The sequence below is a fragment of the Urocitellus parryii genome, chromosome 8 (genome assembly GCF_045843805.1).
Source record: "Urocitellus parryii isolate mUroPar1 chromosome 8, mUroPar1.hap1, whole genome shotgun sequence".
NCBI classification, from domain to species: domain Eukaryota; kingdom Metazoa; phylum Chordata; class Mammalia; order Rodentia; family Sciuridae; genus Urocitellus; species Urocitellus parryii.
This window is the reverse complement of record NC_135538.1, coordinates 105,291,090-105,304,691: the sequence shown is the minus strand read 5'-3', so window position 1 is coordinate 105,304,691 and position 13,602 is coordinate 105,291,090. Positions and strand designations below refer to the sequence as shown.

Sequence of the window (13,602 nt, the reverse complement as noted above, 5' to 3'; positions counted from 1 at the left end):
CATAAATTATGATTTCTCATTCTTCTGGTTGTACATGATGTAGAATCACACAGGTTGTATAGTCATATGTACATAAGGTAATAATATCAGATTCATTCTACTATCCTTCATACCCCTCCTCTACCTCCCTGTCTAATCCAAAGTACCTCTATTCTTCCCTACCATCCCCCCTTATTGTGAATTAGCATCCACATATGAGAGAAAACATTTGGCCTTAGGATTTGGGGGAGTGGCTTATTTTGCTTAGCATGATATCATGATATTCTCTAGCTCCATCGATTTACAGGCAAATGTCATAATTTCATTTTTCTTTAAGACTGAGTGATATTCCATTGTGTCTATATACCACATTTTCTTTGAAAACTTGGAGGAATGGAACCACCCTTTGACTCAGCTATCCCACTTCTTGGTCTTTACCCAAAGGACTTAAAATAATCATACTACAGTGACACAGTCACATCAGCATTTAGAGCAGATGAGCTCACAATAAAGGACACCTAGGTTGGTTCCACAGTTTAACAGATGAATGGATAAAGAAAATGTGATATGTCTTTGTTTCTTTTTATGGCTGAATAATATGACATTGTATGGGTACACTACAATGTCTATCCATTCATTTGTTGATGGACATTTGGGTTGTGTCCACCATTTGTCTTTTGTGAATGGAGTCACAGTGAGCATGCAGGTACATGTATTTGGATGTGTATTGAGTTCCTCTTTTCAATATGTAGGAGTGAAATGGTAACTGTTTATCATTTTAAGGAACCAAGTTTTTTGGGTACCAGGGATTGAACTCAAGGGCACTCAACCACTGAGCCACATCCCTAGCCCTATTTTGTATTTTATTTAGAGACAGGGTCTCACCGAGTTGCTTAGTGCCTTTCCATTGAACTCTTGATCCTCTGCCTCCCGAGCTGCTGGTATTACAGGTGTGTGCCACCATACTTAGCCCAAGTGAGATTTTAGTAGATGATGAAACAGGTTTGTTCAAGCAACACAAGTTAGTAGCAAATATGGGATTTGAACATGGGTCTGTAACCAAGGTCTATGTGCTTTTTACTATGCCATTCTCTGCAGAGTCCAAATGAAAAAAAAAAAAATGTTTGCAGGTCACTAAAGAGGTGGATCAAGGTTATCTAAAGAGGCAGTGGGAACATTGATGGAAAACTGATTTTCTGTTGCTGTGGACTTCAAGAGCATTGCCAAGATCTACTCATCCTATTTTGAAATAGCTAGAATTTATATTTGCATGAATTAAAATACAAAATTAATTTCCATAGATTTGTAAACTTTTTCCATGAATAGGAATCATTAGTTTTAGTGGACTATGTAACTTTTCTAAGTTTTAATTATAACCCTGACATAAAGGTTAGGAGTCATGATTAAATCATTCTTATTATAACTACTAACTGGTATTTACTGTGCATTGACCGGGCTATTGAAAACACAAAAACTTATTTAATCTTCATGGCAACAGTGGGGGTATATATATCCTAATTCTCAGTTTACAAATGAGGGAACTGAGTCCCTGAGAGGTTATATGAGCTGCCCAGGTTAGAGCCCCAGCTGGTAGCTTCTGGTACCTGCTTCTCATCCACTCAGCCGTGCCTGTCTGGGAATCATGATCTGAATCTATTTCTCAGTGAACTAATTATAGACTATAAACCAATCTTAAAGTAGAAAGAGTTCCATTTACATCTTTAAAAGGCAAAAAGGATTAATTTTGATTAAGAATAACCTTACCTGTGCAAAGTAGAGTTTTAATTTTTTCCCTCTGAACTGGGTTTCATGAAGCTCTATCCTGGCACGGGCTGCAGATTTAGGATTGCTGAAGTTTATTCGGACACGTCTGAAACTCTTGAAGAGCTGGAATGTCACGCAGTCATCATAAGTCCGGAACAGTCCCTCAAATTTTTCCTGATAAAAACAAACACAGAGGAAGATCCATTGGTTCATGCGTCTTGTGCGATGCCAGATCTGACAAGAACAAGTAACTGAGGAAACAGGCCAGTATTACTGAAGTCAGAACAGCCACAATGTATGTTTTGAGTCTATTGCCAGATGCTATTCATGTCTGTGGATTCAGTTCAAGGATTCATAACCTGGATCCAGGGGTCTGTAGAGGACTAATGAATAGGGTTCAAAGCACATGAAACATGCTGAATATTGGGCTAAATGTTGTGTGCTTTTTTCTGGGGAGCGGTATCATAGCTGTCATAGATTCTCTAAGGAGTCCATTCTCTAAGATATTAGAGGTACCGAGTATGTGGTGAACGTTATTCATTCTTATCTTTGGAGCACTTTTCTTGATTAAAGATGTGGAATTCCCACCCCTCCCCAAAACTTTCTAGCCAGGTAGTGCTGTGATTAGTCCTAGTAAAATGTGTGTAAAAGGCAGGAAAAAGTCCTTGAATAATTTTTCAGTGTCTTTCTCTGAAGAGGTCATGCATTCCAGATGAGGAAAATAAGATTTGTCCAAGGAACAGTTGTCAGAAATAGGATTCTCCTCATCTTGGGTTCCTGAATGTCTGTGTGGAGCAGAAATAGCTTTCTTCCTATGCCCACTCCAACCTGTAGCCAACTCTGCCTTGGCAAGAAAAAAATCCCTCTTTTGCATTAAATCACTGAGAACTGGCAATAATTTTATTCCTGCAGCATAGCCAAGTCTATCTTGATACAAAGCAATAATATCAAAATTTTGATTCAATGCACAATTTCAATTCAACTGAAAAAATATCTATTACATGCTCGCTTGGTACAAGGCACAGTCTTGTAGAGATGAGGATCATATTGTTCTGACCTTTAATGACCCAACAATTGAGAGGAGACACAGACACACATAAGAGAACACCCAGAGACTGGGGAAAGGCAGAAAAGGAAAAACCGTGTGTGTGTGTGTATTAATGCCCTCTGTCTGGTCCCTTCGAGTCTTAAAACAAAATCCTTATTATAAGTAAGACTATCAGTGCATATTAAATAACTGTTTTAACTGGAGAAATTAACACTATGGAAATAATTTTTTTTCTAATAAAAAAACCCCACCTGATTATTTGGTTTCTACAGTAAAGGTGTTTTGCCATAAGAGTGAGTACAATCAGGAAGGAGATGCATGAACCATTAATGCTAAAGATTCATAGACTTTTAATTGAAATTGGCCTAAGAGATGATGAACTGACCTTTTCTTCCTCACCTCAGCATTTTACAAATTGGAAGTCTGAAGAGATAAGGAGGCACCCAAGGGCACATGGCCAGTCAGTGGCAAAGCCAAATTCCGTGACCCTGACTGTGACAGGTTCCACTTCCTGCTTTAGTGTAACCCTTGTTGCTCTGCCACTGCAACTTATTTTAAAACTGACATATTTTTTTTCCTTTTTCTTCTCCCTTTCCTCCTCCCAAATCATGGGGGAAGATAGATTAGCCTTCCAATCCTAGGCAGAGTTATCTGTCCTTGGGCTCACAGACCACAGGAATGAAGGAGTCCAGACTTTGGAGTTGGCCCCTGTGTATCTAAGCTCTCAAGGCTACAAATGAATTATGACACCTGACGGGCGGAAAAAGGTGAAATGCCTCTTTAAATGTCCTCTGTTCCCCCTGACAGTTAGAATCACAGCTTGAGGGACAGGACTCCCTTGCTTTGCTAACAAAGGAGAAACACAATAAAACTACTTCTTTATCTCAAAGCCTTATCCTCATTACTGGTTACTGGATTGGCATGGGGGACAAGGACTGAGCTTTCAGTATCACAACTACAGAGGTGCTTTCAACTCTATTAAGAATTATATGCTGGACTGAAAGGAAGAGATGGTCATGTCAATGAGAGCAAGAGATGGATAGCCATAAACTGACCCAAGGCTAAAGTGTGACCATGTCTAAGAATCGGCACCAGGTTGTGAGAGATCTCTGTCCTGAGGCTGTAGGTAGACGCCTTGGATATGACCGAAGAGTGTCTGCCTACATACTTTCTCTTTTATACCACGGGATCCATCCAGTCCAAGAAACCCAGAGAATATTCTTTAAACTTTTTGTTTGTTAACACTTAAAAGGATTTGAGAAGTTCTTCCTCCTCCTACCCCCCCCACCCACTTTCAGGTTCTGTTCTATTCATTTTCCTATTAAGAGCAAGACACGTACCTTTCCTCATCTTAGCCAGGACAGTAGTTTAGCCCTGGGATCCTCCAACTCCCACACCTGGGCTTCAGCTCCCACTCAAAGGGGGCTCATTAAGGAATTCTTTACCATAGTCCTAAGTTTTCCTGACCAGGAATTCCAGTGATCAAAATACTTTGTTTTTCTGCAATGAAAGTGCTTTGAGATGGTCAAATGGTTTGATTAATGTGGGGAATTTTAGGAAGGGGAAGGATTAAGAGATTAAGACTCATATTTCTATGTCACTTCCAATATGTTTTAGGACAAGATCCTTGGGTCTTCTTTGTGGCTGGTTGGTTTCACTGTTCCCAGATTGGGGGTTCTGCCTGCCCATTCCCTCTGAGGCCTAGGGTGTGTTGTTAAGGCTGGCATTTGGGAGGAGGGGTTGTTCTTTTCCTTTCCTTTTCAGCTCATAATATTTTTAATAAACTGAGATGGGTCTTATTTTTTTTTTTTTTAGAGTTGTTGACCTCTGGAACTTGATTAGGAAGAAAAAAATCAAGTAGCCCAGGGTTAGGCTTCAGGCAAGTGGAAGTGGGCTCGCTGTGCTGTGAGGTCATGGCAGACATCAGGAGCTGATCACATTATTTTCTCCACTGATCCTCCAGAGGGGACTTGGGGCAGCTGCCACCATCAAGATGGAATTGGCCATTGACATAAAGCTCATTTATTCTTTGGTTTTGGCTTGAGATTTTTTAAAAAAAAAAAAAAAACAAAAGCAGATGGAGCTCTCGTACCCAATCTGGGTACAACCCAGAACTTGGGGGCCAGGGTTCTCACCATACCATATGAGGCTTCACGTCTCTATTGATAATAATCAACAGCTGACATTTACTTGGCAGGTCCTCTTTGTCCAAGTCTTTTGGGAACTTATAGTTGCAGTGGGTGACAGCTGGCCAAGAACTGGGGACTTGCTAGCCATCTCTATTTCTGTTTCTGCTGGTGACATTGCAAACATTTCATTTGTGGAGGCAACAGGATACCAGATGAAATTGGTTAGAGGTTGATGCAGCATAATCGGCTTGCCAGACGTGTCCTGAGGCAAAACACTGGTAGAAAGAGCTGGCGGCTGGGGTCCTCCACCTGCTTTTATGACAGATCTATTATTTTGATACTGTTTCCCCCATGCATATAGTCAAATGTTGTTGTCCTCTGACAGTTTTCTTCAGATGGGAACCCCAGAAACTCAATAAATTCCTTATTTCCTTGATCATCAGTTCTCTTTGTAGCCTCAAGTTGGATAAATGTTCTATATTGGCCCTCCCAAGCTCTTAAAAATTATTGAAGATCCTAAAGAGCTCTTGTAATGTGGGTTTTTAATCTGTCAGTGCTTATTGAACTAGAAGTTAAAACAGACATCTTGAAATATTTCTTATAAATTTGTTTAAAAGCAACAATAAACCCATTATGACAGCCTAAATGTTTTAAGAGAAGTCAGTTTTCCAAAAAAAGAAAAAAGAAATGTGTGAAGATTGGCATTGTTTTACACTTTTGCAAATCTCTTTAATTTCTAACTTGATGTGTGTTGAAAAAGTGATGAATATGTTAATAACTTTTCAAGTAATCGAATTTTTTTCCTTGATACTTCATTAAAACTCGACAAGTGGTGGTTTCTTAAAGTGGACCTCAATGTTGAATACGAAGCCATAATCAAATGACAGTTTTCATTTGATTATATTAGGATATATTTATGCGATTTTTCACTCTGGATTTTTTTTAACCACTGCATGACTTTTTAATAGTATACATGCAGTTTTCCCAAAATAATCAGTTTCATTATTACAATATAAAACTGATATTAATATTACCACCTATTTTATTAAAACATGTTTAGATATTAGAAAGCTGACAGATTCACATGAGTGGATACAAGCTTTCCAAATCTTAACTCATTATTTATCACTGGTAACAAACACTGTCAGTGATTTTCCTTGAATCAACAGATTCACCTCATTTCATTTTTGGGAAAATGTCTACCAGATCCCTTTCTGCATAACTCTAGTTTTTCCATTTCTTCTTTCAAGTAAATATGTTGTTATTCCATGAGCGAATTAAGTGCCTAAGCAGCTAAGTACTTCCCATTTTGTCATTTAGAATATTAAAAAGGAGCACACTCAAGGATAACAGTCAGTGAAATTAATAATTCTTCTGCTTCATCTAGGACATTTTAAAAACTGACCTTTCTTGATTTTTTCCTTGTGGGTTTTTCTTTGTTTATTTTGTCTTGTGGGTGTATGATCGTGAAGAATATTTGGTGCCTCTGCACTGAATCATGCTCAAGTACCAGCAGATTTAATCACCACTGCTTTGCTACCACTGGTGTAAATGTCAACATGGTTGTCTTAGTATTATGATGAAAATAATGTGACTTCATGGGAGGTGGTCTTGGGAACCCAGATGAATCTATAAGCTTCGAAAACTGCTGTACTATAGGATCTCTGAAAAAGGATTCAGTTGGGTTGAGGCAAAGACAGGAGGTCTAGTGAGAACCTTAAGATACAACAAAATGACCACAGAACACGGCTGAAGAGGGTGAAGACAGTGATACTGAATGCTTCCGGGAAGTCCAAGAGGGAGTGTTGATTGTTACTATCCCTGAGCAACATGGGAAGCCACTGAAAGCCAGGGAATTCAATCACCTATCCAAAGTAACAAACTTAGCCAGTTAGCAAAACCACACTGAGTTATACTACCTAAATGTTGTTGATTAAAATGCAGAGGAGAAGTCCCCAAAACAGGAACAAGGAAACCAGCCTCCTTGACCATCCTAAAGAGCAGTGCTGCTAGAGAAGTCCAATGGCACCTTTATCTGCATTCCAAACCCTGTACTATGATTCAATATATTTTTCAATTTTTACACTTACAGATCCCTGTGGATGTAAATATCTTACTAAGGAATTCAGCTTTCCTTAAAATCATAAGGCTCTCATCTGCCATTTAGCACCTCCTAGAAACTGAATAATGAAACAATTTATGTTTATCGCCTCTCAATGGATTCCATGGACCAATCCTGTGCATAATACATTTTTATGGATCATGCTGGCTTTGATGGGCCTCTCAGAAGGTCCCCCTCTCAGAATGACCACGATTTCTTTTTCTTTTTTTTTTTTTTTTTTATTGGTCATTCATAACATTACATAGTTCTTAATACATCATATTACACGGTTTGATTCAAGTGGATTATGAACTCCCGCTTTTACCCCGTATACAAATTGCTGTATCACATCAGTTACCCTTCCATTGATTGACATATTGCCTTTCTAGTGTCTGATGTATTCTGCTGTCTGTCCTATTGTCTACTATCCCCCCTCCCCTCCCCTCCCCTCCCCTCCCCTTTTCTCTCTCTACCCCTTCTACTGTAAATCATGTCTTCCATTTGTATTCTCTTGACTTACCCCTCCTTACCTCTTATATGACATTTTGTATAACCCTGAGGGTCGCCTTCCATTTCCATGCAATTTCCCTTCTCACTCCCTTTCCCTCCCACCTCTCATCCCTGTTTACTGTAAATATTCTTCTCAAGCTCTTTGTCCCTACCCTGTCCTTGTTTACACCCCTTATATCAAAGGAGTCATTTGGTATTTGTTTTTTAAAGATTGGCTAGCTTCACTTAGCATAATCTGCTCTAATGCCATCCATTTCCCTCCAAATTCTATAATTTTGTCATTTTTTAATGCAGAGTAATACTCCATAGTGTATAAATGCCACATTTTTTTTATCCATTCATCTATTGAGGGGCATCTAGGCTGGTTCCACAGTCTTGCTATCGTGAATTGAGCTGCTATGAACATCGATGTAGCAGTGTCCCTGTAGCATGCTCTTGTTAGGGCTTTAGGGAATAGACCGAGAAGGGGAATAGCTGGGTCAAATGGTGGTTCCATTCCCAGCTTTCCGAGAAATCTCCATACTGCTTTCCAAATTGGCTGCACCAATTTGCAGTCCCACCAGCAATGAACAAGAGTGCCCTTTTCCCCGCATCCTCTCCAGCACTTATTGTTGTTTGACTTCCTAATGGCTGCCAGTCTTACTGGAGTGAGATGGTATCTTAGGGTAGTTTTGATTTGCATTTCTCTGACTGCTAGCGATGGTGAGCATTTTTTCATGTACTTGTTGATTGATTGTATGTCCTCCTCTGAGAAGTGTCTGTTCAGGTCCTTGGCCCATTTATTGATTGGGTTATTTGTTATCTTATTGTCTAATTTTTTGAGTTCTTTGTATATTCTGGTTATTAGGGCTCTATCTGAAGTGTGTGGAGTAAAGATTTGTTCCCAGGATGTAGGCTCCCTATTTATCTCTCTTATTGTTTCTTTTGCTAAGAAAAAACTTTTTAGTTTGAGTAAGTCCCATTTGTTGATTCTATTTGTTAACTCTAGCGCTATGGGTGTCCTATTGAGGAATTTGGAGCCCGATCCCACAGCGTGTAGATCATAACCAACTTTTTCTTCTATCAGATGCCGTGTCTCTGATTTAATATCAAGCTCCTTGATCCATTTTGAGTTAACTTTTGTGCACGGCGAGAGATAGGGATTCAGATTCATTTTGGTGCAAATGGATTTCCAGTTTTCCCAGCACCATTTGTTGAAGATGCTATCCTTCCTCCATTGCATGCTTTTAGCCCCTTTATCAAAAATAAGATAGTTGTAGTTTTGTGGATTGGTTACTGTGTCCTCTATTCTGTACCATTGGTCCACCCGCCTGTTTTGGTACCAGTACCATGCTGTTTTTGTTACTATTGCTCTGTAGTATAGTTTGAAGTCTGGTATCGCTATACCACCTGATTCACACTTCCTGCTTAGTATTGTTTTTGCTATTCTGGGTCTTTTATTATTCCATATGAATTTCATGATTCTTTTATCTATTTCTACAAGATATGCTGTTGGGATTTTGATTGGCATTGCATTGAACTTATAGAGAACTTTTGGTAATATCGCCATTTTGATGATGTTAGTTCTGCCTATCCATGAGCAGGGTATGTTTTTCCATCTTCTAAGGTCTTCTTCTATGTCTTTCTTTAGGGTTCTGTAATTTTCATTGTATAAATCTTTCACCTCTTTTGTTAGGTTGATTCCCAAGTATTTTATTTTTTTGGGGGATATTGTGAATGGAGTAGTTGTCCTCATTTCCGTTTCAGAGGATTTGTCGCTGATATACAGGAATGCCTTTGATTTATGCGTGTTGATCTTATATCCTGCCACTTTGCTGAATTCATTTATTAGCTCTAATAGCTTCTTTGTAGACCCTTTTGGGTCTGCTAGGTATAGAATCATATCATCTGCAAATAGTGATAATTTAAGTTCTTCTTTTCCTATTTTTATGCCTTTAATTTCTTTTGACTGTCTAATTGCTCTGGCCAGTGTTTCGAGGACTATGTTGAACAGAAGTGGTGAGAGAGGGCATCCCTGTCTTGTACCAGATCTTAGAGGGAATGCCTTCAATTTTTCTCCATTCAGAATGATGCTGGCCTGTGGCTTATCATAGATTGCTTTTACAATGTTGAGGTATGATCCTGTTATCCCTAATTTTTCTAGCGTTTTGAACATAAAGGGATGCTGTACTTTGTCGAATGCTTTTTCTGCATCTATTGAGATGATCATATGGTTCTTATTTTTAAGTCTATTGATGTGGTGAATAACATTTATTGATTTCCGTATATTGAACCAGCCTTGCATCCCAGGGATGAATCCTACTTGATCATGATGTATAATTTTTTTGATATGTATTTGAATCCGATTCGCCAGAATTTTATTGAGGATTTTTGCGTCAAGGTTCATTAGAGATATTGGTCTGTAGTTTTCCTTCTTTGATGTGTCTTTGTCTGGTTTCGGAATCAGGGTGATGTTGGCCTCGTAGAATGAATTTGGAAGTTCTCCCTCTTTTTCTATTTCCTGAAATAGCTTGAAAAGTATTGGTGTTAGTTCCTCTTTAAAGGTTTTGTAAAACTCTGCTGTATACCCATCCGGTCCTGGGCTTTTCTTAGTTGGTAGTCTTTTGATGGTTTCTTCTATTTCCTCTATTGTTATTGGTCTGTTTAGGTTGTCTATATCCTCCTGGCTCAATCTGGGCAGATCATAAGACTCAAGGAATTTATCTATGCCTTCACTATCTTCTATTTTATTGGAGTATAAGGATTCAAAGTACTTTCTGATTATCTTCTGTATTTCTGAAGTGTCTGTTGTGATATTGCCTTTTTCATCCCGTATGCTAGTAATTTGGGTTCTCTCTCTTCTTCTCTTCGTTAGCATGGCTAAGGGTCTGTCAATTTTATTTATTTTTTCAAAGAACCAGCGTTTAGTTTTGTCAATTTTTTCAATTGTTTCTTTTGTTTCAATTTCATTAATTTCAGCTCTGATTTTAATTATTTCTTGCCTTCTACTTCTTTTGCTGTTGTTTTGCTCTTCTTTTTCTAGGATTTTGAGATGAAGTATGAGATCATTTATTTGTTGGTTTTTTCTTTTTTTGAGGAATGAACTCCAAGCAATGAATTTTCCTCTTAGAACTGCTTTCAATGTGTCCCATAGATTCCGATATGTTGTGTCTGTGTTTTCATTTAACTCTAGGAATTTTTTAATTTCCTCCTTGATGTCTTCTAAAACCCATTGATCACTCAGCAACCTATTGTTCATTCTCCAGGTGATGCTTGATTTTTCCTTTCTTCTTTTATCATTGATTTTCAGTTTCATTCCATTATGATCAGATAAGATGCATGGTATTATCTCTACCCCTTTGTATTGTCTAAGAGTTGCCCTGTGACATAGTATATGGTCTATTTTTGAGAAGGTTCCATGTGCTGCTGAGAAAAAAGTGTAGCTACTTGATGTTGGGTGGTATAGTCTATATATGTCAATTAAGTCTAGGTTGTTAATTGTGTTATTGAGTTCTATAGTTTCCTTATTTAACTTTTGTTTGGAAGATCTGTCCAGTGGTGAGAGAGGTGTGTTGAAGTCTCCCATGATTATTGTATGTTGGTCTATTAGACTCTTGAACTTGAGAAGAGTTTGCTTGATGAATACAGCTGCACCATTATTTGGGGCATATATATTTATGATTGTTATGTCTTGTTGGTGTATGGTTCCCTTGAGCAGTATGAAGTGTCCTTCTATATCCCTTTTGATTAGCTTTGGCTTGAAATCTATTTTATTAGATGTGAGTATGGACACTCCTGCTTGTTTCCGCGGTCCATATGAGTGATATGATTTTTCCCAACCTTTCACCTTCAGTCTATGTATATCTTTTCCTATCAAATGCGTCTCCTGTAGACAGCATATTGTTGGGTCTTGTTTTTTGATCCATTCTACTAGCCTATGTCTCTTAATTGGTGAGTTTAAGCCATTAACATTTAGGGTTATTATTGAGATATGGTTTGTTCTTCTATCCATATTTGTTTATTGATGTTACTAAACCTGATTTGTTATCCTCTTTGACTACTTTCCCCCCTTTACTGTCCTACCTCCCATTGTTGGTTTTCAATGTTGTTTTCCATTTCCTCTTCCTGTAATGTTTTGCCAAGGATTTTTTGAAGAGATGGTTTTCTAGCTGCGAATTCTTTTAACTTTTGTTTATTGTGGAAGGTTTTAATTTCATCTTCTAACCTGAAGCTTAATTTCGCCGGATACACGATTCTTGGTTGGAGCCCATTGTCTTTCAGTGTTTGAAATATGTTATTCCAGGATCTTCTAGCTTTCAGAGTCTGTGTTGAGAGATCAGCTGTTATCCTGATTGGTTTACCCCTAAATGTAATCTGCTTTCTTTCTCTTGCAGCTTTTAAAATTCTCTCCTTATTCTGTATGTTGGACATCTTCATTATAATGTGTCTAGGTGTGGATCTCTTATGATTTTGCACATTCGGCGTCCTGTAGGCTTCTAGGATTTGGGATTCTGTCTCAATCTTCAATTCTGGGAAGTTTTCTCGTATTATTTCACTGAATAGACTGTTTATTCCTTTGGAATGGAGCTCTGTGCCTTCCTGTATCCCAATGACTCTTAAATTTGGTCTTTTGATATTGTCCCATAATTCTTGGATGTTCTGCTCATGGTTTCTTAGCAGACTTGCTGAGCTGTCTATGTTCTTTTCCAGTTGAAATACTTTGTCTTCATTGTCTGATGTTCTCTCTTCTAAGTGATCTACTCTGCTGGTAGTATTCTCAATTGAGTTTTTAAGTTGGTTTATTGTTTCCTGCATTTCTAGAATTTCAATTTGTTTGTTTTTTATTACCTCTATCTCCCTGTGAAATTGATCTTTTACTTCCTGGATTTGTTTGTCAATGTGATCTTTCACTGTCTGATTTTGCTGTCTCATGTCTTCCTTGAGACTCCAGATCATCTGAAGCATATATATCCTGAACTCTTTATCTGATATTCCATCTGTTGCAGCTATTACCTCTTCTAAAGTTGAGTTGACCTGCATTGCTTGTGGTCCTTTCTTTCCTTGTCTTTTCATACTGCTCGCGTTTCTTTCTGCTTGGTGCAACTGTTGTGTTTTGAAATTTACCCCCTATTTATTTATGTTGCTCTTGTATACTTGAAAAGTCTCCCTTGCAGGTGCGGGCGGCGGCTGTGCCCCTACTCCTATTGGGGTGACGTGTCTACCACGCTGGCGGCTCTCTGGGCCTGTTCCGGGAGTGGAAGGCGGCTCTGCTCTGTCCCTATTCCAATTGGGGTGTCGTGACTACAATGCTGGCAGGACGCTGGGCCTGTTCCGGGCGTGGGCGGTGGGCTTGGCTGGCGGGATTCCACCTAATGGCAGTCCCTAACCTCCCTGCTTGCTAATTAATGGCTTCTCTGAGGCGCCACGCCTTCTGTAGCTGCGGGGCAGGCCGCGCGAATCAGTTGGCCTGGATCTCCGGGGTCCTGCTGCTGGCTGTTTTGATGTTGCAAGCTGTTGGAGAGTGGTGGTGTATTCTTCAGCTTTCCCGGATGGTGGCCGCTGACTGTCTGGAAGGAGTGTCCGCTGTTTTGATGTTGCACTCTGAAGGAGAGTGGTGGTGTATCCTGCTGCAGGGTGCTGGGATCCCTGGCACTCTATCACTTTGATTTTTTCTGCTTGCCCCTCCCCCAGCGCTGGCTAGCCAGGTTTCCTTTTGGCTGCTACTGGGAGGAGGGGTTGGAGGTCAGGTGTCTCTGGTTTCCCCCTAGCCTGTATGGAGGCTCAGCTTGATACTCCCTCTCCCGGCAAGCCTAGGAGAGATTTTATGCGAATCCCCGCTGTCTGGGGGGTGAGCTGAATGACACCGACCTGCTTTGATGTCGCACTCTGAAGGAGAGTGTCGGTGTATCCTTCAGCTTTCCCGGATGGTGGCCGCTGACTGCCTCGGCGGAGTGTCCGCTGTGGGGGATGGGACTGTACCGCTTCCTTCCCCTTCTGAGAACCCGTGCTCGGCCCAAGGGTCCGTGTGGGCTTGGCTGGTGGGATTCCACCTAATGGCCTTCCCTAACCTCCCTGCTTGCCGATTAATGGCT

At 39.7% G+C, this 13,602-nt stretch overlaps 1 protein-coding gene across 2 annotated transcripts in view; it reads right to left on the bottom strand.

Annotated features, from left to right (window-relative positions):
* The window catches only part of Rcan2 (regulator of calcineurin 2), a 248,279-nt gene that overhangs the window by 21,303 nt on the left and 213,374 nt on the right, over positions 1 to 13,602 (bottom strand). For both annotated transcript variants that reach the window (XM_026394439.2, XM_026394440.2), the window contains exon 3: positions 1,744 to 1,917. In XM_026394439.2, coding sequence (XP_026250224.1) covers positions 1,744 to 1,917 — 174 coding nt within the window. The remainder of the gene's footprint in view (positions 1 to 1,743; positions 1,918 to 13,602) is intronic.